General features: G+C 40.9%; 3 protein-coding genes across 4 annotated transcripts in view; 1 reads left to right on the forward strand and 2 right to left on the reverse strand.

The window, feature by feature from the left end:
- LOC147054497 (chloride channel protein 2-like) overlaps positions 1-4,691 on the forward strand; it is a 61,437-nt gene extending 56,746 nt beyond the window's left edge. For both annotated transcript variants that reach the window (XM_085916565.1, XM_085916566.1), the window contains one exon: positions 1,881-4,691. In XM_085916565.1, coding sequence (XP_085772691.1) covers positions 1,881-2,078 — 198 coding nt within the window. In that variant the 3' untranslated portion in view covers positions 2,079-4,691. The remainder of the gene's footprint in view (positions 1-1,880) is intronic.
- A 488-nt stretch (positions 4,692-5,179) lies between these two features.
- On the reverse strand, positions 5,180-7,328 carry hspb12 (heat shock protein, alpha-crystallin-related, b12). Its single transcript, XM_085917124.1, has 3 exons — positions 7,103-7,328; positions 5,496-5,653; positions 5,180-5,374 (listed from the first exon to the last, which is right to left on the reverse strand). Exons 1-3 carry the CDS (start codon positions 7,326-7,328, stop codon positions 5,180-5,182), a joined length of 579 nt encoding a protein of 192 aa, XP_085773250.1.
- Positions 7,329-12,991: 5,663 nt separating this feature from the next.
- fam131ab (family with sequence similarity 131 member Ab) lies at positions 12,992-25,193 on the reverse strand. Its single transcript, XM_085917028.1, has 6 exons — positions 25,163-25,193; positions 21,550-21,689; positions 19,143-19,236; positions 18,684-18,866; positions 14,542-14,673; positions 12,992-13,608 (listed from the first exon to the last, which is right to left on the reverse strand). Exons 1-6 carry the CDS (start codon positions 25,191-25,193, stop codon positions 12,992-12,994), a joined length of 1,197 nt encoding a protein of 398 aa, XP_085773154.1.
- Between the last annotated feature and the right edge of the window lie 1,338 nt (positions 25,194-26,531).

A 26,531-nucleotide genomic window follows, 5' to 3' on the forward strand; every position in this document is an offset into this window, starting at 1 on the left:
GCTTTTTAATTTTTGTTTTCTTTGTGCTAAAAGTTGTGACTGCCATCACTTACCAACAGAATGCCTATGGGTTTCATAAGTGCAAAATTACAGGCAAGCGCATACTTCAGTCAAAATTATGGACTCCTCCCTCCACTTGTTATGTAAAGAGACAAACAAAAGGCTCTTTGATACTGCCAACTCTTTTAAATGACCATTTTCTATCAGTTTACACAGACTCCCTCTCTGTCCGCCTCACTAACAAATTTCCCTCACCCTCCATCCAACCTCCCACTCTTTGTGAATTGGCCAAAAAAGTGGAGCGAGGATTGTTTGCTAAGTGCAGCGCTATTTGTCCCCGACATTTAGTTGTTTTTGTTCTGTGTTGCATCAGCAGACAATAGCCCATCCAAAGAAGATAAAGCCCAGGCTCACCCACCCTGACACTGTTTCACACACACAAATGCTGTTATATCACCGCCTGGCTCACTGGTGTGTCGATATGGAAGTGGAGGGATGTTTTTGTTCACGTGTTCATAATTATGCTCAGATAAATTCATAGTTGTCAGTAAAATCCAACGCCTCAAATCATACAGTAAGTCTTACATTAGGTTGAAGGGCTTATGTGATGAGGAGTATGTGTATACAGTAAGTATTTGTCAATTACTGGCGTCACAGAATCATCGATTGTCTAAATTTGGTGAAGCCCATATTTTGTTCACAAGTCTATTCAATAGGTCAGTCCACACAAGTGCTCTTTAAACAAATGTATTGACCAATCTAAACTGTTGAAATTGCTTGCTCTCTCTTGACGATGCATTATTTTTAGGCTGAACAAACATACAATTTTTGGGGTCTCTTGAAAAGTCATTGGCGATGGTAGATGAATGGAGAGATAAAGATAGAGTTTTGAATTTTGAGTTGAATATTGAATATTTTATTTTGAGCACAAAAGTGAAGGTTCATTCACATATGTGTAAAATGAATGTATTGCATCATAACCTCTCAAATTGAGTCATACCATATTGAATGAAATTATAGTCCTACGTCTTTTGTTTTGTAATGCACAGCCCTAATAAATCGATAGCACTATGTTACAATCTAGAATATAATAACAAAGTAAATTGAAAAGGTCGCAGGGAATTAAATAAAGGAAGTGCTTGACAATTTATGTGACATTTAAACAGTGACTACTGTATATTGAGGGGGAAAAGAACAGTAAAGACAGAAAGCTTTCTCTGCTCTTTGAAACTTTCCAATGATGAGTAGTCAAATTCTGTGGAGACGCACAGATGTAGATATGAGGACATGATGTTTTATTCTTAAATAATGACACATACTTTGTGATTATGAATTTGATGAACACCCTCATAGATCAGTTATTGAACAAGGTGGTCATAAGTTTTAAACCAGTTGACTAATCTGACGTAAAAGAATTTGCATTAGTAACCTGAAATAATTTACGTGCAAAGACTAGGGAAAGGTAGAAGCACCTGTAGTAGTATTGTGTGTACTCGAGTCATTTGACACTTGCAATTGAAACAGTAAAAAAAAAAAAATATCTCTTTTTTTACCTCACTTGATACAAATTGAAGTGATGTAAAATACAAGTTAACATAGTATAAATGAAAGGGTCTCAATCTAATACAGCATCTTACTACATATTACTTTTGCCAAGTATTTCGAGACTGAGCCTCAACATTCTTTGGCAGCATTTGGAACACAATGTTTTTGACATCATCTTTATCTACTAAGAGTTCTTCGGCTTTCACCTCCTCCATTATTTCTGTCAAATATCTTCAGTAGACAACATCAAAAGTCAATCTGACCTTATTTTCCTTACTTTCTAGCACACGCTGCCCTCTGATCCTAATCTCTACTTCTGTTTCCTATCCATCCAGCTTCGCAAAGCAATCGAGGGCTCAGTGACGGTGAAAGGCGTGAAGGTGCGCCCACCCCTGGCCAGTTTCCGGGAGAGTGGCACCAGCAGCAGTGAAAACGAGGCCACTGAGCTCCACAAGCTGTGGGACCGCCAAAAGAGCATCACATCGCTGCCCGGTGAACGCACCCCATCAGAGTCTGACGAAAAGTCCCAGTGATACCCATAAATAGCTGAAAGAACCGTCAAACTTGAACGTGCTAAGGTCCGTAATCGCCAAATTCCTCAGGGCTTCGGATCAATATTTAATAGTGGAAAGTGTTCTACTGCTCTGCCGCTCTCTTCTTCTCATATTGTCTTTTCGTGTTGCCATAAACTCTTGAGAAAACTTGCAGTCTCCATTGCAGACACTCCACATGGGAGCAGAACACATGACAACCTGATCACCGCTCTGCACATAGTGAAGTCTTTTAAAGAAAAAAAAGGGATCTCCTTACTCAGACATTGTGTAGTTCATGTTGCTCATATTATCCGGACAATAGTCAACCAGTCTTCCATTTTGTCCTCCATTGTGTGTATTGTAAGAAAGGTGATTGCATAATGTGACTCCACTGTTTTTTTTTTTTTCTATTGCCTCATGAATGTGGTTTTAATAGGCACTATTTCTTTGTTATGGCACTATTTTTCACGCTGGAGAGGCTAATCGTTTGTCTTCTTACCACTCCAAGATTATGGACAACGCTAGCAGGCATGCCCAATGGCCTGTAGCCATTTGAATAATGTACACTCCTTAGCCACAGACATATGGTACACACAAACATGGCAGTGGCAACGTTCTCAAGGTTTTCTGCTTATCTAAATATAGCTCTTACCAATCAGAGAAGGTTGAGAGGACGGTAATGGAAGGAAGGACTGACGCAAGGGAGGGAAAGAACAAGTAGCAGGCAGGAAATGGATGACGGTAAAATGCAAGTTATCATTACCCAACCGGCTGCTTCAGGCCTCCTCATCAATCCGTCTTTGATCACCATATTTTCTAACGTCCATTACTGTTCGAAGCCCCAGAGCTATTTAATGCATGAATCCAGGGGCCTGCACATTACCCGAGGATAAATAAAGAGCAGAATCAGTTTGATGAATGCAATCATGGTTGAAGTACTAAATGAAATCAAGAAGTATTATCAGTTCAAAGATGGGTATTTCACCTTTCTCTGCTTCTAAATTATCACTCCAGTTATCAGCAGCAAAGTTGACTGGTGAAACTTGAGCCGTCATCGTTTTAATGACAGCATGGTCAGCAATGAGGCTGACGTGACAGACAATAACTCATGTGTATTTAATATTTAATGTGGGCTCAATGGAAAGCTCTGATGGGAATAATATCCACTCCTGAGCCCGCGGAAATGTTGCTACGGTTTGGGTGTAATGCTTTGTGCTTGTTGTGTAATCATGGCGGCCACTAAAGGAAAAATACAGTCGGCGTTGTTTTGTAATGAGATCGAATTCACGATTTTGACTTGCACACACCTCCCATCCAATGAGCTTTACTTCTAGTCTGATGTTTTTAAAGGAGGTGAGGATTGTGATCATAACTTTTTTTATACCACATCATGACTGCAACATAAAATCATAATTTAATGTCTTAACCAATCATTAATATTCAACTATTCTCATTCTAAGAGATTTGGATTTTTATATGAAATTGTGGATGATTATTTTATTATTCTGCTGTCTTATGATGTATTGTCCAAAACATTTCAACTTTTTAGTAGAGGAAATGGGGCCAACAAGATGGCGGCGTCGTTTAATATTCATGATGTCAAGAGAAACTCATGTCAAAGGGACCAACACGTGTGTGTGCGTGTCTGTGTGTGTTGGTGCTCTTTACATCATAACAATTGGCTCTAGATGTGATCGAAACTTGTCCAAGGGTTGCGCCATAGCAACCAGTGCCTCACCAGCCTATCACAAGAACTAAACCAGATATTTCTTATATTTTGTGCGTGCATCATATCGTGCTTTGTCAGCCTTACCGTCATAAACATTTAATAACTATTCATTTCATTGAACACCACACAGAAGAATCCAGAGCTAGATGCGTATTTATTTGTTTGGAGTGATCAGTGCTTTGGGATTGTTATTTTGTTTTTTTTGTTTATTGTTTTGTTTTCTTATGGTTGATCTTCATGTAGATAATCAAATCGTGCAATAACAGTTATTCATCTCACGTCACCCTTTTAGATTGTTGACATGAATGCAAAGATAACCTTATTTTTGTAAAGAAAACTTAAAAAAAAAAAAAAAAACTTAAAAGATTAATGTTTATTGGAAGTGAGCTCCATGTGCTTATGTCAATGTTTGATTCATTACTGGAAAGTGAAGGTTTCCCCCCAAACCTTTAATAACAGCTCTAACGACATGACTCAAATCAACTGTTCCTTGAGTTGTCAAGGGAAAGACTCATTTTAGACTAGTTGTTTAAAGCATCTGCCCTAAGACGTATGTCCATGTTTATTAACTTTGGGAAACCTTCCCTGTCTGGTTTCATACTGGAGAGCTTCTGGTGATTTATGTTGCATGGATGCTAGTTGATACACTGACACAGTGATGCAGCGTTTTTTTTTTTATCAAGGTTCATTCATAAATTAGAGTGGATCTTGATTTAAAACCGTCCATCAATTTTTGAGGAATCCATTTTTTAGGGCTCTTCGGGGGAATACATACTGTAGGGCCAAACCAGAGAGAGCGGAGCAATGTCAAGAGATATTTTTCACAATGAAAAATGCATAACTTTTGTATATCAGGGATGAATAAATGAGATTTTAACCTGCAATGTTTTTGTCACTGCTTTTTTAATTTATTTATGTTTGTTGTATCTTCCAGCAAGTGTCAATCAATAAGTGTCGATCAATAAGGGACACTGCTAAGTGTTTTCATTTTTATTGGATCATGTGCACCAGTGCTCCAATGCAAGCAGATTATTGGTAAAAAAAAAAAAAAAGATAATCTTCAATCCACACAATGTGTTTTCTCACTAAAATATAATGTCATTTTCTATGGCGCTCTAGTCCCACCCCTTTACCAAAATTCGTAAAAATTCAAAATCAACAGTTATCATAAGAATAGCCTAGCACGATGAGTGTGGCAAAAATGATTGATAAAATGGCAAATTAATTCACTTTTTAAAGGGTAGGTATATAGTAGCTGGTCATCAGACATCCACCAGTTACTCAGCAGAAGCAAAATGAATAACAATGAACAAGAATTGTTATGCAAGTTCAATACAGAAGCTTAGCTCGAGGCTGAACTTTGAGTCTGTGGTCAAAGGTGAGCTTCGCTGCGATAGTATGTAGGCACAGCCAGAAGATCCCGCCCATCTGTAGAGTTGTTTCGGCGGACACTCACAACCAGGATGCCGTCACTGTTAAAGGTCCCACGGACAGAAAGGGGGTTCATGTCCTTCGGGAATTGGGACTTATTGGTGAATGTGGCACTGATGCTTCCGTCATCCATGACCTAAAGAACACATTGCGCTGTGTAGTCAGTTCAAAAATAAACAAGGCTCTCTGGCATTCATTGAATACTTTCACAATGAGAATTTTTCTTTGACACAAAATGAATGCTTGAGAACACACACCTTCTGAGCGTGAATGACGACATGGTGGCTATATGCCATTACCACAATGTCATGCGGCTCAAACTGGCTGACATCGGCGGACATATAGTAGCTATCTCCTACACATTGCACACCTCCGGCGCCGGTCTGACAAACAGGCACAACACCACCCACTGGAGCTGCAAAATATGAGAAGGTACATGTCGACCAAAAGTGTTAAAAACTGCCGCCTGTTTGTGGCCCACTGTCAACAGTTACTGAAAGCAATGTTTGATGAGACCCATGTGATCTTTTTTGGAATAGGAACAAGCCAAAAATAATACAAATTAAGTTTCCAAGAAAAGGAAAAAAGGGGCAATTGCAGCAGTCCTTCCCAAGGTCCCAAATAATGTGTTGTGACAGGTTTGATGTAAAAACCTATATAAGCCGCACCAGACTATAAACTGCAGTGTTCAAAATTTGAGAAGAAAATAGCGGCTTATAGTCCGAAATTTACGGTATAATTCATTATTAGGATTTTATTTTATATATATATATATATATATATATATATATATATATATATATATATATATATATATAAAATAATCGGCCTCTTTCTATCTTAGGTTAGAAAGATAGAGGATATATATATATATATATATATATATATATATATATATATATATATATATATATATATATTTGTTTGTATTTCCAAATATGCACTCCATGACTGTTCAATTTAACAGGTAATAGCATCATATTCTGTACCACCTATCAATGTAGCACACCCACGGACTGGTTCATTTTTGTAGGAACAATGTTAACACGATGTTTCAGTAAATTTAGTGTGTCTGATTTCCTAATCAGCTGTTGGAACCCTCCATAATCATGTTGCTGGTGGCATCTGAGTTTCAATCTGGGTTTGGTATTGCATTCTTTGTCCCAACCCCCACACCACCAGTTGTCTTTTCTCCTCACCATTAGTTCTTTATGAGGACCAGTTGAGGTCTGCAGCCTTTTGCTCAAAATCAGACATTCTGGGTCATTATTTCTCTTCCATCCTCCTACAGCTCTGCTTCCTTCCAATGAAAAGTTCTGGTTTTATTTTCCATTTTTATGCAAAGCTGTGACAATGAAATAACAGCAAATAAAAACACTTGATAGTTATGGAGTGGCTTTGAATGCTTTTTATTGGGTTTCTCCCTGTAATTGGTAGGGTTATTTTGATTACATTTAGTGTACTCATTATAATCCCTCAAGGAGAAATTTAACTCAAACATTGCTGTGCATTTTGTTGCAGTCCACATAAAGGACAATTTCAGACCGTGACGTCAGAGAGCATTGGATGCACCAAGCATGCTGGAATATCTGAACAGGGGTTGTCTGGACAGTGCCTTTTCTTAATGGCCTCTTGACAATTATCAGGAATCAAACAAGCATCACTCCAACATTCAGTGGCTATTTTTATTGGACTCAAATGTTCTAAAACAGTGGCATTTACAATTAAAGCCTTGTAATAGAAATGTCCTCCTTGTTACCACCCCATTAACCTTTTTGTGTCTCGTTTTTAACTTCAGTCTAATACATTAGAAATGACAGTGTTCAATCTGTTCTATTGCATATGTGAGCCTCACCTGACTTACCACTGTGTCCATAGGAGTTTCTGCCTTGCCTACTAAATGGGGCCTGGCCATCTTCACAAAACAAGCTGGATGAGTTTGACGAGTCAAGAAAAGGCTCTAAAAGATCATCCAAGGAGTCCCCTGACCCGACCCGTGAGCTCTCTGACCGAAAACTACTGGAGCTGTAACGGGCTGAGGAGCGATAGGAGGAAGAGGATCTACGACCTGAAGAAGTAAGTGAGTCCATAGCGCCAAACACAGATTCTTCTCAGCAACACAGACTCACTCCAAAAACAAGATCTATCACTGGGGTGGCTTCTTTATAAAGCAGTGGTGCATTGCAAGTCACTGGAGCACACCACTGGTTCCATAGGCGTCTTCATTTACCCATAGATGGCTAACGGACTGACCACTTGAGTCAAGAATTTAACGGACAAACTGATAAGAAACATAGACCTCCTTCCATTGAAGCCTGCACAGAGCTTAGATAAAGTTAAGCGGGCTCGAGATGATACCTCTGGCATGTGGGCAGAAATAGCATGCTGGAAGGAAGGGTCAGATCATCCGTTAGGCTGACCCTCCCCACAGCGTTAAGTCTTTATCAATAATGCAAGAACATTGTGCTTACTGACTAATGGAATGGCAGAAAATAAATGAAAGGAGTTCCTCCAGGAGAAAAGAAGGTGATTACCAGAAAACTGAAAAAGCAAATGAAATAATTGGCCTTTGACCAGTACATACATTATAAATATCTGCATTGTTTTTTCACACATTTACTGTTGAGAATTGTGTAGCGAATGTTAGCTTTGGTACTAAAGCTACACTTTATGCGGCATAATTTGAAAAAGTTCATAATACTTTGTCACACTGTGATGCGGAGAATGACCACGGGCTAGATGAGGTGAGACTAGATTGTGGCCATAGTGTCCCCAACCTGTTGCCCAAAGGCTGCTGGGAGAGACTCCAGCTCATCCAAGCCCCTTATGGCCAAACAAGATAGAAAGTAGAGGCATGGATATTTTTTTCCTCCACAAATGATAGTTTTGTGTTTAGCCAAAAGAATAGTCATCTATTTTAAATGACAACTTCGTAGAGTTATTCGAAAGAGATTTTTCAAATCGGAACCAAGTGTGCAAGAGCGACATTGTAAAACATTTACTCGACAACACAGACAAAAAGGGAAACAAACAAGATCCAAACTAAACAAACAATTTTAATTAGATTTGATGACTTATGAGGTACACAAAAATAAAAATGGACAGTCTTACTCAGATGTTTCTTTACTAGTTGGATCGCAGCCCAGATGTCCAACATATAGAATAAAAATGGGTCGATCTCGTTTTTGTCAAACATTTGCAAAGTTTTAGTGGTTGTGTGTCCGTGCCCTCCAGTGAGTGTGCAAAGGGAGCCTCAAGCAAGAGAGACAAAGACTGTTGTTGTAAACAACAGATGGAATAAACAGTTGGGAGAAGACCAGAGGGACAAAATGTTTTTTAAAATCATCAATTTTTTACTCATTGGTCCAGATCTACACCAGGGGCAAACAAGTCAATCATAATGATTTTTTTCAGAGTTAATCCGAAGGAGACAAAAGTTGAGTCAAACAAAAGTTGATTAGTTGATGATATTACTGATATTGTTTTCAATACAGTACACCGATTGAAAACGTTTTTTTAACGCCATGGACTGGTTTCCTGTCAGGAGATAATTTGAGTTCATTTTAATATTCTTATATCACCAAAGCACGTGTGCGTGTTGTGCTTTGAAATGATCTCATCCTCTGGTATAACATCTCCTTTTCCCTCCCAATCAAACAAATGGATGGGTCTGCTCACTTCCATAATGTCATGGAAAAATGAAATATACTGACCTCTATGTTCCTATATGTCCACATTGACAGTGTGCTTGCTCACTGATGGCTGTCCCTTGCCCTTGTAACAACTGAATAATGATAATGTCGCCATATCAATTAGCTAATCACATCAGATTTTATGGCCTAGACTACTTGTATGGACTCTGTGGGGGTGTTGAAGAGGGCAGTTTCAGGAAAGGTTGTAATCACCCTTAAACTATGTCCAATGTGGAACACCAAAATGTTCAGTCGTCCACAACTTGTTCACAGTACCGTAAAAAAATTAAACATATCCAGTATACGTGATACGTGTTTATCATTAAGCATAGTCAGACTTTGTGATTTATTAATATTTTCCATCTTCCACTGGGTTTGACAATATTCCATCTGGATTAGTATTTTGTAACTGATTGTTGTTCTGATATAGCAGCTACATTGTTTACTCCTTTTCAACCATTTTACCCTAAACGCAAGATTCAATTTGTGTTCTGGGATATTTCCCTTCCCTTTCCTATCAACAACAGTATGTGGGCTCCATTTTGGTAGGCAGGGCTCAAAAGCTGGTGGGTCCTGGTCTAACTTGCAGCAATGAAGTCACAAGTCAAGCTAAGGTCTAGTAGTAGTTGTAGTCTCGTGCATTGTGTTGTGATTTCCATAGCTGATTGCTGGTTATGAACAAATGACATCGCAAATGACGGTTTAGTAGTTCACTTTCCTGAATGCAAGCAGCATGAGTAAAGTTCCTTCTCAGTGACAGTGTGAAGGTTAGTATGAATGGATGCACATTTATTATCAAATCATGAGCATAAAACATTTGATGGAGCTTTCCGCACTACTGCTAATGCTGACCTATGAGCGACATTCCATCCATAATCTGCTGCTTATTCTGTTGACGTTGGGTGTCTGTTGCAGCTGAACGATTGTATGAGGTGTATTTAGCCACGGAACCATTAAAAATAATGATCACATCATACAGTTCTTTGCAAAGAACAATAACAATACTTTTATTAACTTATGTCAGATGCAGCAAACAAGCTTATTATTATCAAATCCAAGGTGGCAATATTCATATTTAATTACATTCAGCCAAAATAGGAGGCAAATAATGAAAGTGGTTTAAAAAAAAAAGGGAGGCTGAGATTTCTGAGGGAGCTGTAGGTGTGATGTACTGAGAGGATGAAGATGTCACAGTACATTCAATCGGATTTCAATAACTTGCTTATACCCTGTTTCTCTGTCTCTGTTCCATGGATCAGGACCTCTCTATTCATTTTGTACATTCAGTTTCTACAGTGGACTGGGGTTTCAGGGTTGAAGGGCCCTCAAAGAAAGTAATGTGTCTGACTGTCTCTGGAACATCAATGCCCATTGATCACAACATCACTTTTCCCACAAACCACTTGAATAGGAAGAGGAAAAAGACAAAGGGAATACACACTGACAACCATGAGATACCGAGATGCAGTTTTTTTTATCAGGTGGTTTTAAAATGGTGGGCTAATTGCCTGTCAGCAAAGGTAGCATTTAGAAGTCCACAATGAGCCTCATGTGGGCCTAGATGGAGAAGGAGGAGAAGAGGAGGATGAGGAAAAGAACAAGTGGCAGTCAAGATGAAAGGACGGAGACAAGGAGTGTGGGAGGAAAAGATATGGTGGGGCTGAAGGAAATGACAGGGGAGAGACAGCAGAGAGGGCATCAAGCTGGCTGTGTGGTTGTGTGTGTGCATGTGTTTGTGTGTACGTGCGTCTGTGCGTGTGTGTGTGTGCCTGTGTGTCGGGGAAAGTTCTCCTGATTTTATCATTGTAAGGACAAATAGTTGTCAAGCATACACGACAGTCTTTTAATGTATAATAAATGAGACAAATGAGCCAGAAAATGCAGTACATTGAATGTCAAACACATGCACACACACACAAACAAGGATATGATGGACAGTTGACAAATAGAGCTAGAAGGATGATGGCCCAGCAGTGCGGTTACGTTCATGTCCGGGCAAAAGCACAGCCTGGCCTCGCTCGCGTCAGCCGACTTTTAATGTCATGGAAAAGGGCGATGACGTCAAAACGCTGCCCCGCTGTCCAACAGCAGCATGAGATCCAACAGGAAATCTGAACTCCCAAAGCAGCTGACCTTGTTTTCTTCTACTTTGGCGCACTGTAATAAAAGGGCAAAGTGGTGTTTCTGGGGATCTCTGGGGTGACAGTGATGATCAGGATGCAACTTGGGAGGTCAAAGGTGAAGAATGAAAGGCACCGCTTCAGTGTTTCCCCCTGAGTTGTTGCTGTCTCTTACTATCAATCCACAGACGTGACAACGTGAACCATCTCAGTCATTATACATCATCTACTTAATTTAAATTTATATTTTATAATCTCAAGCACCAGTAAAGGTTCCACGTCCATTGCCAGACATTGTTTAAAGGGAATCATTGGATTCAACCGTGCAAGTTTGAAGAACTTGCTGACATCTTTCAAAACTTCACATTCTTACACACATAAACACTCACACATTGAGGCTTTCCTAAACAACTGAAAAGGGGCTAAGGAATCCAAATCTGTGTGTGCTTTAATTATTTATAAATAATTCTAATCACAAAATTAAAAACTAAGCAAGCATACAAGGCTTTCCAATAAACACAGATATGCTGCGCGCGCACACAAGCCAAAGGAGAGATGTGAGAGTGGCGTTGATGCATGCTGGTGGGATGTACTGATGCTGTGGTCTGATGGGACTTCCTGAGTTGTATGAATGAGAGTCCCTCAGGGGGGACTTGAACAGATCTCCCATGTGAATCACAGAAAGATGCAAAAAGAATCGATCAAAAAGTCCAAGCTTTTCTGAAGTCATTAAAGAAAAGACAGATTTCAAGATGTTTGTAAAGTAACGTTATGACAAATGGCGATAGCTGTAAAAGACTCAGCATCCTCTTGAAATTAAAAATATTCACATTTGTTTTTTTTTTTTACCCAGTATAGACGATATCACACAGTGATAACAAAGAAAATGAGAAATGTACAGCCACATTATAGCTTCGTGCAAGAAACCACATACACTGGCACGCCGCATAGGCATAGAGATCAAAGCAAGACAATGGATACAAAAATATAGAAAATCTCCAAAGCAAGTCATGCCTTCACAGAAAAAAAGACTTTTCTGTCTTTTTCAGCCAGCCTACTTCACTTCCAACCAGCAGTCACTTAAGTAACATTCTCTTTGTATTTGTTCTTGCCACTGCTGCTCAGTGTGTGTGCGCGTATGTGTGTATTTATAAGACATCAGAAAAGTTGTTGTGTCCTCCATGCAGGAATCCACAGAATTCCATTCCATCAATCACAAGGACATTTGATATAATGAACTGATGACTGATAGAAAACTAGTACAATAAAAAGCATTTCATTTCTCTCTTATTTGAGACAAATCAGTTTTTTCATATTTCTTTTAGAATTCATAATATGTCCTGTCACTGTAAAAACATTCCAGCATTTGCTCATAATTGGTAGTGACAGGTAGATCGGCATACTCAGCAAGCCATGCCAAAAGGATGCTCTCGTTTGTCTCTTGCAAAGGTGGGATTGGGCGGGTTAGGGTTCATCTATGGGTGGGGAGCCAGGGTTAGGGTGGGTCATACGGAGCAGCTGAGATTACACACCTTGCTCAGGACGAACCATTCATTTCAGCATTTGCAAAAGACATGCAAAAACAAATTTGGAGTTGTGAACTCAGTCATTCTGTCTGTGTTCTCTTTTTGCAGTTTTCAGCGCAGGCAATGGCGCGAGTATCGAACCCACAGCTTCAATTGAGCGATGGCTACTATAGCAAGTCTAGAATGCGACTTCTCACGCACGGAAAAAAAGATTGTTTGGACGCTTGCAAAAAAAAACAAAAAACCCAAAGACACGTGGAAAGACTTTAAGGGACATCAAATGGAGTTCCAATGTTGTGAGTAAGGCAAAGACGCATGAAAAAGAGGAGTTTATGGATCAAACGGTGTCATGAGAGAGGGCGTAAAAAAGGAACTTCAAAGAGCAGGGGGGAGGTGGGACACTGAGGTGAAGGAGTCATTGGTTTGACTCTGCCTGAAGTGTTTCTTCATCCTCCTCCTCGTCCTCGTCAAGCGAAACGACCCCTGAGGAGGCCACGTCAGACATCCTCCTGCGGGGCGCGTAATCCGGGGGGAACTCCTCCCCGTTGGCCTCCGCCTGGCACAAGGTTGCCTCGTAGTCTTTGCAGGGGGTGTCGTCATCCTCCCCAGGGGACAGATATGTCTCTGAGTAAGACACGGAATACGCAGGAGACTCCTGACCGCCACAAGGTCCAATGCCATGCCCGCCCCCCCCTAGGCTGTGGAAAGCGCAGTCCCTCCCGCCGGGCCCCATCCGCCCCACCCTCTGAAGTCGGGCGAGAAGAAGCTCCTCTCCTCCCTGCAGCGCAGACAGAATTTTAGCGGCTAGCTCGGCGGCGTTGCCATGGGCTCCGCGGTGGATGCTCAGGTCGCGCAGAAGTGGGTGGTGTTCATCAAGGCTGCACAGGCTGGAGCAGAGAGTGTCCGGTGAGCCCGCCGTGGGAGACGGCTCCCCGCTGCCCCCTCCCTCGCAGGACGCCCCACGCAGGCCCAGGTGTTGACAAAGCTGGTTGTGGATCAAGTCCTTTAAGTAGGGAGGATATGATGGCACATCTGGAAGCAAAGACACACAATGCAAGCATGACCAGGAGTAAAGAGGAAAACAAATCACCAGGTGCACGAATGGGATTTTAGAACTTAGGGGACAGGGACCAGGTTTTGGGCATATAAAGAAGAGAAGAGCTCAAAAAGAGGAAAATTTGGGTTAAAAATTAGACTAACAAAAGTTGACAAAACAACCTATTTTTGTGCACAAAACCAATCCAGAATACTGTTTTAATCAAAAAGGCAATTTTGAGATTTTTCCAAAATAACCTCTTTAAGGTCTCTATTGTCATTTCCCAGCAGCTATTGTCCATTTCCTCATCTTTAACGTCATTATTTCACGTATGTTCACAACATGAATACAGCTACAAGACTGTTGATGTGCTCATCGCTGTAGTTTTAAAGTTCTTTTGCATGACCATACATGACAAAAATATTTTGTTATTGAAAAACTGCAGTAGCTAGAAATACTTGTGATTCTCCGAAAAAAATATATATATGAGTGAAATGATGGCATTTCTCAAAAGGCCAAGAAGCCAAAAATGTCTTGAGGAAGAGACATGAGCAACACTGAGCTGGCTGTTATGACCTGCAAGTTATTGGTGGCTAAACATAATCAAGATGAAAGCTTTGCTAAATAAACAAACACACACGCACAGATATCCATGGCCACACATCATCGTATGACACACTGCCACTGCAGGAAAGGAAATCATATTAAAGTTTCAAGAGGATATTAAATTACTCAAAGGAGCAAAATAATGTCGCAAGCAGATGAGAAGTGGGGCAGTGGGACAGAGAACCCTGTACAAAGAGAACTGGATGGACACTGACGAGGACAGTCAGAGCCAAATCTATGTGAACTCGTGTGTGTGTGTGTGTGTGTGTGTGTGCGTGTGGTTGGAATTGTGTGTCTGCGAATGTGCATTTGTGCGCGAATACCTGTACTTTGTGTAGCAGGCTCGTTGGCAGGCAGAAAATCTTCATCGTATGAGTCATCATTGGAATCGTCACCATCTATTGACGACCAGGCCCTCAGTTTAGCCTCAGCAATGGCGAACTGTTCCGCGACACCTGCAAACACACAACAACATGTACGTCAGCGCCGCACACGAACAAACACATGGTCATGCAGCTCATTATGAGCGGTAGAAGCAAAGCATAGTCATTCTTAATCAAGTCGGACGGACGATTGTCTCCTGCAGTCATTTAGCGGGTCCACTTTGTGTTTTCTATTGCTGAGTGTGCAGTACTTGAGAAAATATACACAAAGACACCAAGGTGGCTGTGTAGAAAAGATATCATTTGTGATTCAAGAATATTATGAATACAAAATGCATTGTATTTATTCCACACATTTTCATACTTTGAACTGTGCCTGTCCAAAATGACAGACTGTATCTAGCCTAGGAGGTACTTTAAGACCAGTAGCTGAGACGAATTTAGTTTTAAACCCCAAATCACATTTGAGATGATAGAAATGGAATAATTAGTGGAAAATAATTACTTGAGAAAGTTACATGAATTTTTTGCTCCAATAATTTTGGGGTTAGCCACCAACTGCATAAAAGCCATAGTTTGTTCGATTTAACTCAGCCCGAGTGTGTGGGGAAAGCTTTATCTGCCCATCCAGCATTAAAATTGCATTTAAAATTTGACACAGCACACTTAAAAAACTGTTGTGGAACAAGCCAGCAGCAATTTCTGCAGTATGCTGCAATGACGTAGTTGTAAGGAATGCAGTTCAAAAGAGTTTTGTCAACTCCTTGTGACTGGCTCAAAGTAAGCCCTTAGATCATCATTGCTAAAAGGATGAACTTTTCTTTTTTCTGGCATTTCAAAAATGTTTACACGGACATTACAATCCATTTGCCGCGTGACCTGCCTTTCAAGAAGCAAAACTGCTGTCAGGTTTGATCAGAGTGTGCTAAATCAATTTATTTGCGTCTACGAGTGATGGGACAATGAAACCTCAAATTTACAAATGGGACTGTTGATTTATAGAAGGGCTCAAGTATGTGTTCTTTCAGGTGAACAGAGTGCCATCTAGAGGTCTCAAAAAATACAACTGGTTCATGAAGCAAATTTGAAGCTTCATCTTCAGGCTCTCTGTTTCTAAATTGATTGTTTATGTTAGAGTAGACTTGTTCATAAGTGAATCTTCTTCCCCCCTCTGCAATTCTCCTCTTCTATCAGCGACAAGGTGTGACTTTTCCAGTTGTCTCTCTCTTAATAAAACGATTCTCTTTTGTTTGGCTGCCTTATCCCTCGCATCTCCAAGACCGTCTTTGTCTTTTTGTGACTGGTCGAAATATTCCGAATTCTCTGCGCCATCATGCCTTTCTGCTATCTTTCCCGGTACCTCCATTTGCTGGCATTTCACGTCTCGTTACTCCACCATGTCTGCTGCAATTCTACTTGCATCTACACATCGCCCGATCTCTCGATAAATCAACACGGCCTGCACCTCATTTCTTTTCTACCGCCTCGTCAATATGTACCAGCCTGCTACCTTGGTTCTCAATTAAGTCTCTGCATTCGTATAAAGTGTTTCTTTTTTATTCCAGCTTTCTCCTCGTTCCTCTTGCATCCACAGAGAATACCTCTCCAGAAAGAAATGTTTCTTTTTATCTGTAGCATTCATTCCTTAGCCTTTTAAGTTTGCCTCTGATTTTTCTTCAAGTCCGCTGTGTTGATTCTCTCTTGTGTATGTGTGTCGTTAGTCGTTAGATTCAGTTGCAAATCCAATATTAAGAAACAGCTTTAGCTTGAAAATTCCAACAATCCTAATTATAGGACACTGTTTCTTAAACTTATTAGAAATACTGAAACTCAAAAATGGTATACTTGCATTCACCTGACCCAAATGAGAGGTGTTTTTTGCTACATAAGTGGGCCATATTTCCAATTCTGGTATACCTGAAGTGTCCACTGTGTTTTTACAGTCTGCCCCTCAAACAGGGAGGCCACATGCACTTCCTCTGCATTGCTCCACAAATTTGCACTAGAAACTGGAAGACAGAGGTGCCCCACCAATCTGCAGACGAAGCACGCGTTTGTACTTTCACAGATTAGCTCTCTGGCTCGCCCTCTCTGGCACGGCCATCGAGGCGGACCAACACACACAAACATACTCGGTCATACAGTCGTTGTCACATAGAGTGCACACTGTTACATAAACATGCAACGTGAAGCGTTCCAAAGGATTAAAAAGCAAAAACGTGCAAAAAGAAACTCATAGTTCTTAGTCCGCCTACAACTCCTGCAATCATGTTTTCCATTTCACACAAACATACTCACACTTCACACAAAACACACCTACATGCTCACTGACATTTACGCAGTGTGTCCAGCCACCCACGGCGACACCATCACCAGGCTACAAGTGGACTGTTGACAAGATAACAGGACTCAGCGGCTCCTGTTTTATTCTCTTCTGCGTGACTTTGATTATTAACAGTATCCAAATATTTGCTGTACAGACCCACAAAGAGTCATTTGAACCTTATGAAAACAACATTTAATTTTACCTTTATTGGAGGGGCATATTTGCTTTCAGTTAGGTGAAACATCATTTATAATGGAAGGAAAATAAAAACATAAATAAATAAAATAAAATCTGTATTTGCTGTTACCTGTGTGCAGGCAATATTTTAAGTTGAATTTGAAGATTCTTGATTGTACTCCGAGACTTAAATAAAATAAAATAAGATGAAATATAATAAAAAAATATGAAGACAAAAATATCAAGAACGAGAAAATTGACTTGTTTACAGTGTATATAGAAATAATTGTGTCTGGAGTTCTCCAGTACATCCTTTCATACAGCTTATCCTCACAAGGGGGTCACAGCTGTGCTGGAGCCTATCTCAGCAGCCTTTAGATGAGAGGCAATGTACACTCGGAAGTGGTCACAAGCCAATCTCAGGGCAAATATAGACAAACAAGGATGAACTCTTATATTACACTCTAAAGATAACTGCGACTTTCCAGTGGCCCTAATGTGCAGAATGGGGGGAGAAACGGAGTGCCCCAATAAAAACTTCAGTTGTGTAATTATACACTTTATGTGTAGGCAGGAACTCCAGAGGCCCTATTTGTAGATCAGCAGTTAAATAGTCCATTTTCCATCATTTGTACCCTTAAAGGATACAAACACAAGTGAAAACAAGAGAAGTCTTGTGACTTGTAAGCCAAACGAGAAAGGAAAAAAAAGATTGGGAAAAAGCGCTCAGTCACAGTGGGACACACCACGAGCAAAACCTTACTGAGCAAATTAACCTTGAGAGTCTGCATTGCGGGGAGCGAGCCAGAGACTGGCAGCGGAGACGAGGTGAAAAACGGATGAAAGGATGAGATAAATAAATAGAGGGTTCTAAGAGATATCGGAGTGGAGTAAAAAGAGGATTGGGCATAATGAATTCAGCTAGGAGGAAATCAAGGGGAAATAAAAGAAGGAAAATAATTCATGGAAATAAATGAATGTCAATTTGTTTGACTGATAATGTCTGACATTGCACACAGTAATTAAATATATTGTTATTTTGATTCGACTTGTTGGACTTTGATGACAATATTTCAGGCAAACTAACAGATCCTGACTCAGGGTTTTTGGTCGTTTTTGATGATGACATGACTCTGTAGCTGTGGACAACACAAGATTGCGTGCTGCGCATTTGCAGACTGCTTACATGGCAACAGCCAAGTAGATGCTGTTCACTGAAAAGGTGACATGAAGGATTAGTGCTTACGGATTTATTCTAAAGAGTCAGGTAGGATCTGTAATGCTGCTCTGGTTCAGTTTGAAGAGTCAGACATGGAAAGTGTTGGTCCCCACTGGGATTTAAAACTAGGGAGTAATAATTATGTTATTAGCACGGCCTTTGGGGACATATTCCATTTAAATCTTACTAGTGGACTCATACATAACTTATAGATACGAAAGTAGTACATGTTCTTAAGCTATCCTTCGACTAATATTGCAAGCCATTGAGATCCTTTTGAAAAGCTCAGTCATGCTGCATTCATATTGAAAAAAAATGATGATGGCATAGAAGACTGTATAACCACAAACTAATTCTTACCAGCAGCAAAGCGCGCCTCCTGCTCTCCCTCGGTGAGATCAGAATAAGAATTAAAGTCCGATTCCAGGGCCGCAGGTGTTTCCATTGGTTTACACCATCCCTTCCACTCGATGAGGTGGGCGACTCTGCCCTGTGCCATGGCTGTGGGCTTTGTCACATGATCCTTCACAACCTGGGAAATACCTGTGCGGAAAACATTAAGGTTTATGTTAGTGCATTGTTTTTTGTTTTGTATCGTCAACATAATCAACAAAATGTTCGGAGATGAAATAGGACCATCAAATTAAAATGATGTTAAGATGCAGTTTGTAAATTGTCAAAGGTTTTCGGGAAAAAGGAGGAAAGAAGCTGTTGGTAAAACCATTGTGTGGGATGTCAAGAAAGACATCAGTGTATTACACAAAATGATGATTAGGCCTTTTAGTGTGTCTGTTTGTGGAGAAGCTCCATTGAACTCACCATGCAGGGAGGATCGTGCCAATGCCGCAATCTCTTGAATGGTCAAAGCTCGCCTTGATTTTGGTAACATTTCAATGGTGTCATCAACATTCACCTGTAAGGATGAGAAAACAGCGTGACTCAGAGGGGTTTAGTCGAGTCAGTAATTCAACTCAGTGTGAATGTAACAGAGCTGACTGCTCCCTGTGATGACTCGGGAGGAAACACAGTTTCACAGTTTGTCTGTTTTATTTGAAGTCAATTGATCATACCGAGGTCTCTAGAAATAAGAGTCATTCCAAAACTGGAGGACACTTTCTGGCCTGCTCATGGAGTTTCAAATAACCCAGGTCTAAAATGAAGAAATACAAAATAAAGGCAAAATAAATGAGGAATGAAATGAAAAACAAGGTAAGGGGCACAAGGGTTTATAGAAGCGCATTGAAATCTGCAAACATATAGGATTTTCAATGCCATTGGAGTATTTGATTGAAAAAATGTATTGTCTGAATCCACTATGAAAGGCAGTAAAGCATGCTTTTCTTCCAAACATATGCACCAACGATTATTAGATTTTTGCATTAATAACAAAAGATTTATTAAGTAACCATACCTTTCAAATTGTTGATTTAGTTTTTCATTTTACACAATCAGCATTTTTTGTAGCTCAGAAAAAGGGGTTGCATTTAGGGGTCATTTAAGGTTGGTGGTGCAAATCCCAATTTTTCTGTTCAAGATACTAAACCAACAATTGCTTTTGATGCTCCACAGTCTATGTTTGAATGAGTTTCCTATCATGAATGGACAACATCTGTCATTCTTCAATGACAGAAAACAGTGCCAGCTAGATGTAGGACATTCTATCAAATAAATGTAGGTCATTCTATCCGAATATACAAAAGCCCAGGTAAAGCTCCCTGTGTGCCACAATTGCTACAATGCAACTTGAGCTACCATAAAAAAAAATTACAGGGGCACAAAAAAAAAAAAAAAAAATTGGACACTTCTCTTTGTTGTCAGGAGGAGAGATTGTTTGTTTCCGGAATGAGCCAGCACACAAAAGCCCACAAAGAGAGTATCAGTATCAGGTGGTGACAAGATCATTCATCTGTCACTTATGGTCCAACCAGCTTTCACGTGAGGACCAGACAGAATGGCACCAGAGACCACATGCAGAGGTGACTGACTATTGAAACTCAATATGGGTCAAAACCGTTTGAACGGTTTGACCTGGAATAGATGCAGATTGCGTCGGCACACATAGAATATAGAGTTGCCTTCATGTGCTGCCCTTTAGGTTCACCACCCACTGAGCAACACGGCCGAGCCCAACTGAGCTGTCAGCGCAGTCTGCAGTGTTCTGCAATTAGTTTAGTTGGCCGTCAGCCACTAGTTGAATTTTGAATTGCTGACAACGTTGTAGATATAACAGCAAAATAAAAACTAAATAAGGTTTCTGGGTTTTAGGCCCAATGGCTAAAATGGTAAAGATTTTAACAACTGTTTTTCTAATTCTATGACTAACAAGTAAGCTCGGCTGCAGATGTCACCCTTTTTTTATTCAATTCAGTCGACGCACTATTTTATTGTCGTATTCCTGAGCGTGATTACGTAAAGGCGTGCAGTTCAGCTGCAGCCATGTCGCCTTTTGCGATGAAACAATGACAATTTGTCCACCGTGCTTCCAAAGTAACAAGCTAAACGCAATCATCCTTTGTCCACTGTGCCTCCAAAGTAACAAGCTAAATGCAATCATCCTAGACAGATAAATTCTTACATAATTACAGTATATTCCTGCAATTGACGCTTTGGATTTTATCTGAACTTATGTCATGTGAATCATATGAAGTGATATCAAGTGCATGAATTATCTTTCTATGTACAAGAACACAAGCTATATGAACAGTAACTTCACGTGACGCTAGAGAGGGAGAGACAACAACGCATCAATGTATCAGGCAAACTACCGTACCAGATAAACCAAATAAACAAGAGCAAATGTATCTGTTAGATGGGTTCTGTAAGCTTAAGAGGAGGGGGGATTCCAAGGTTGTGACGGTTTCAACCGCAGCCTGGAGGTCTGATAAGCCCCTTGTGCCACACTGGAGCGAACAGATCAGACAAAGGATAATCTGGAGGAGATGTGTCATATACCCCGAGGAGATGTCATGCTGCTTTTTGAATAGCCAAAACCCTGATTTTCCACGATCCAGAGAAAGATTGGGGAAGGAGTTTGCATGTGCAAGTGGATGGACGGATGGACGGATGGACGGATGATGGATGTTGGGACAGATGATAGAACTCTAATTGGCTTCTAAATAATAAACACTTGTCGTTTGCAGTTCATTCTGTTGTTGTTTTCTAATCTTACTTGACCGGACTGCTTTAAAACAGCTGACTCAAGTGTCATAGTGTATAAAAAGAGCACCTGGCTGAAGTCCAGTGCACCCAAAGGTGCTGACAGAATCAGTCTGCGCACCAGGCGGGTTTGCGTACTCCCCAATATCGCAAGTTCAGACAGGGAGCTTGACGGGCTCCAGTCCACGCGTAACGTACCATCAACTGCCACTGTCAGAAGGAAGAAAGTCCAAAGACATTAAAACTCACAGTAGGGCCACAACATACGTCTGGTTTTTAAGATACCACAGTCGTGTGAATAAAATTTATATTCAGCTGCTTCTCCATACAACACTGTGCAGAAGTCTTAGGCCACATAGGATGTGTTGTTTCAGGTACTCTATGAGTTTATATTTAACTCTCATTCAAAAGCCCATTCAAGATCAAGGCCGAGCTGTTAATGAAAGCAAAGTAATTTTGTGCTACATTTGTGCTTATTTTTTTAACTAACAGGTTATTTCCGAGTTCACGTGGGCTTGAAACCAACCACTTTATTGCACATATGTTTTTTCATTATGTTACCTCTTATTGTTTATGTATTTATATCACTTTTACAATTAGTGTCTTTTCTGACTCTTTTTTGTTTGTATTGTTTTATAAAACATAAAACTACCTAACCTGACTTAATCACCATTTTGTTGAGGTGAATGCTTCTAAAAGGTATTTTCAACATCAATTTTTTGTTAGATTACATCTAGATCTAAATCTAGATCTTTAAATCTATAGATTTAAATCTATAATACCTATATTTCCAAAATGTCTTGTGGAAGAACGTCATTTAGATAACAAAGCTAAGACTTTTGCACATCACCGTGGAATATGACTGCAATGCACCTACATGTGATGTATGTAAACAAAAGTTTTCCACAAGACTTATTTGTGGTCCAACCATCACCATGCTGGGCCATGCCTTTTGCAATGTGAGAATTCTGTCTCTCAATACAGTGACCAGCCATAGTGGAAATTAACATTTTAAGTAGAAGATTTTGGGATTGACTTGCATTGAGATAATAAGGACCTGTGAGGAGGTTTCAAGGCTTCCTCCATGCACTTAACAGCCATGCCATGTCATGCAGGTGACACCCTGGCAGCAGCCCAAAATCCGTTTGATATTTCATGAGATTTTCTCGTGGCGGCGGGTGGTGGGTGAAGATGGAGCATGTGTAGCGCATAATGGAAGAGACAAAGAATGAGAATAGGACACTACGGAAGGATTATGCAATTTTATCTTCCCGTTTCTTAATACAGAATTGCCATACATGTCATGAACACAGCGCAACGGGATTACATAGACAGATTGTAACTGCACCCCAACCCCGGAAGGAAACATCACCTGTTCGCAAAATTTAGCTTGGCTCACATCACAGCTTGGCAGACTTGTGACTAGTTGGCTCGAGGGCACAGTCCTGCCTGCGTGTGCGTGTATGTGTGTGTACGTGCACACGTGTGTGGGGCAAGTCCACATCGCCTGAAAACCCCCAACCAGTAACATACCGACACTGCCTCACTGCCCCCATGTGACACCACACGTTACTGGGTGTGCTCGCTATGCTTCAAATCGGATTTGCAAAACAAGATTAGGTGAGCCTCTAAATGTCAGAGCCTGGCTCCTTTTTCCCAGTCCCCACCCGACATTTCTTGTTTTGAAAAAAAACAACTTGTTCCATTAGTCTGCAGCATCCATCTCATATATTGAGTCCAACATCTAGACCCATCCCGCGCCATGGGTCAAAGACCTAAGCTCAAGTTGCCCCCGAGCAGAATTCAATATGTGCCATTTAATTGGGTGTGATGAGATCAGGTGGTGGGGTATATTGTATCGTTTAATCTAGGCCACCGTTGTGAATGCTGCCTTTTTGTTTCAGGAGGTGACATCTTTGCAAGCATTTTACTGTATTTAGGTTTGTGTTATGGAGGAGCCTGTCTGTGTGTGCTGATGTGTCAGAATAAATCAATGTAAATGGCACTGGCAAAAGTCAATCCAGTGAGAGCTGATCGGCTCCAAATGAAAGCAATATGCACTCGCAGGGATTATCTTGTAAAGCAACATAATCCAATGCCGGTCATTAACATTAATACTCTAAATCAGTCACATTATGAGCCCAGATCTGTCTTTTCTCTGATGAGCAATGCACAAACAATAGAATACAATACAAGGCATTTTTTTAAGTTATTCATTTTTGTCAAGAAACCCATCACATTAATGATTTCTCACAGTAATTAAGATTATTTTCAAATGATCACTTCTACAACATTCCTAAGAAATCACAATGTCTCGCTACTGGTTTAGCTATTTTTGCAACATGACCGCGAGCTACTCGTGGTCATTGGTGGGGTTCCAGCGAGCACCAAATTGTGACCCCTGCTCTAAGGAATGTATGATGATATCTAGGGACTACAATCATAGCTCATAATGTGAAAAATAAAAACATAACTTCATGTCTTATTGCCTTTTAATATGACATCTCTTAGCAATCACTCCATTTCTGAATTTGTATTATTTATTATTGTAATATTCTGTCTGGCTGGGTCTATTTACTTTAAGAAAACAGTTCCCACAAACACATACACACACACACACACACACACACATCTCTGTACATCCCGTTGTCGTGGAAACTGCAGAGACCTCGCTGCTTCACCGTCTCAATCTATCTCGCACATGCACGAACACACACACGCGCACAAGCGCGCGCATGCACACACACACGCCGCTATCATCATCATCGCTGCCAAACAATTAGGTCAATACCCTAAAGTGTCATTTTTCCTTATAGTACGTATAGGTCTGTAGGAGAATAAGTGAAACAGGTGGAAACTGACGTGTGCATACTGGGCTATGACGCCGAGAAGGTATCGTAATCATTAAGTGATATATTATGCAATCATTTTTTATAAGTAGAGGGAAGCACGGTGGGTAAACCTCACGTCAGCAGGTCGCTCATTACAGGTACATTACAAATAATGAAGGATGGTGTATAGACGCGGGGGTGGTGGATGAATGTGGAAGAATTGAAGTGGGAGACAAACACCGGTTCCCATGGACTGAACATAAACCAAGGCAAAGAAAATGTGTAAACAATCGAGAAGCAACCGGAAGCCTGTGAGTCGGCAACAAATGATCCATCGCCCCATCATTTGTGGAAAATCTTGATGAGATTACTGAGCGAGCGGTTGCAAAATGTGTCCTACCTTACAATTTAAGTGGGTCAGCGCACTCAGCACCATCGTGTCTGCTCAAGTCTTCACGTCACCACAGTAAAAAGTATTTCAAGGAGCATCTCTCTGTGATGTCATGAGCAGCTCGGGGGGTTCTCTGCCTCTCACAGGCGTGCAAGCTATAAAAGCTTCTTGCAACTCTAGCAAACATCGCGATGCTTGAGGCTGCAGACGGCAGCCCCCTTGAACACGTCCCCGACACCCCGCTCAAGAAAAGCACACAACACTGTACAGTATGTTCTCATGAAAATGTTGCATGGAACAAATGAAAGTCAAACTAAGCATGTGATGGTGTCCCATTTTGGGTGCAAGCATATGCCGCACAAGCTCCTCTTTCGCTGCGCCTAACGCAAAAGGTTGCAGCAAAAAATTAAGTGTCAGCCTTCCGTGCGTGTTAGGCAGAACAAATTAAAAACAACTCTTACCCACTGGCGTTTTAGAGCTGATGCAGCCCATTTGTGCAGCTGCATGTAGACAAGCTTGCACACAGAGATGATATCTATTGAGTTTCTCCTAAGGGAGCGTACCTCATAGAAGAAGAGCCGCGCTTCGCTCCTCTCATCCGAGGAGGCTCCCCTGGGTTGCGGTGCTGGTGATGGTTGGTGCGGCGTTGTCAGGCTGCCGGGGTGACACTGAGGGCGGGGGGGAGGTTGCCCATCACTTTGTCTCGCGTCTATCTTGCTTGAGAGTTGCTTTTCAGCACCACAGCGGAGGGACAGCGGAGATCTCCCCCGCGGCCAGGAAGCTCATGTTGGGGAGGAGGGGGAAGTCTCGGGCTGTCTAGTCCACACTGATCTGCGGTCTGCGTAGTGAGAAATCAGAGTATGACACATGGATATCCTAAGCCAAGCTCACACGCGTCTTTTATATATACCCCCATAGCCGTCATAGTGTCCGCCTCCTTGCACTGTTTTGCTCTCTTGGTAAGAAGCGCAATGTGATGTGATTGGCTGGTGTCACCTTACATGTCAGCCAGCCATGTGGGGAGGGGAGGAGATACAGTAAGAGGAGCAAATTGTCAACTAGTGGCATTGTATTTCTCCTCATCTTCCATAGAGAGCATTTTGAGGTTGTGCAGTGCGTCATAATTCAGAACATTCAATTGGAACGACACCAGGGATGTAAACGCAAGCAAATGGCAAAACCTTGATTTATGAGTTCAACTCAACCTTGCCCAAGTTCTTTATTCAATTTACTATACAAATTCCAATAAAGTTGAGACGCAAATAAAACCCCAAAACAATGATTTGTAAATCCTTTTGCCTTTATTCAATTTAATACACTCTAAAGACAAGATACTAATCTCCAAACGTGTTTGTTGTTGTTTTTTTCGAATGTTGTCTCAGACTACAACATCCCTAAAAGCTGAGAGAGAGGCAAGAAAAGCCCGGAAAAGTTGAGGAATCCTCTGAAAACATTTCACAGGTTAGTTGGAAATAGGTGAGTGTCATAACTGGTGCTAAAGGAGCATCCAAGGCTCACTCGCTCACAAGCAAGGAGACAGATATTCATTCCTTCTGCCAGTATTTTACTGTGAAATTATGTACAGGATAGTAAAGGAGTGCGAGTACTTTAGACTTGCCTGCTAGAAGGACTTGTGAACCATCTCAGAAGTACCTGTGGCTGAAGCTAAACCGTAGTACGGTTTTCACTTTCTCGACCTGGATTTGCCACCTCTGAATTGAGGCGCTTGTATATCAAGGTGCTACTGTATAAAAAAAAGGATTTCTAGTCTGTAAATAGGTGGTGAATGAATGTGAACAAAAGGACCTATTGTTACTACCATTGTAGCCC

This window comes from Syngnathus leptorhynchus, chromosome 7 (assembly GCF_054491065.1).
Source record: "Syngnathus leptorhynchus isolate UIUO chromosome 7, UIUO_Slep, whole genome shotgun sequence".
Classification (NCBI taxonomy): Eukaryota; Metazoa; Chordata; class Actinopteri; order Syngnathiformes; family Syngnathidae; genus Syngnathus; species Syngnathus leptorhynchus.

Coding starts and splice junctions, on each gene's coding strand:
- hspb12 (XM_085917124.1), bottom strand. CDS start 7,328: ATGGACTCACTTACTTCTTCAGGTCGTAGATCCTCTTCCTCCTATCGC. Junction 5,654..7,102: donor AAACTCCTATGGACACAGTG/GTAAGTCAGGTG, acceptor CATATTTTGCAG/CTCCAGTGGGTGGTGTTGTG. Junction 5,375..5,495: donor TCGTCATTCACGCTCAGAAG/GTGTGTGTTCTC, acceptor TGTGTTCTTTAG/GTCATGGATGACGGAAGCAT.
- fam131ab (XM_085917028.1), bottom strand. CDS start 25,193: ATGGGCTGCATCAGCTCTAAAACGCCAGTGG. Junction 21,690..25,162: donor CAGCTCTAAAACGCCAGTGG/GTAAGAGTTGTT, acceptor TCCTTCTGACAG/TGGCAGTTGATGGTACGTTA. Junction 14,674..18,683: donor GGAGGCGCGCTTTGCTGCTG/GTAAGAATTAGT, acceptor GTGTGTTTGCAG/GTGTCGCGGAACAGTTCGCC.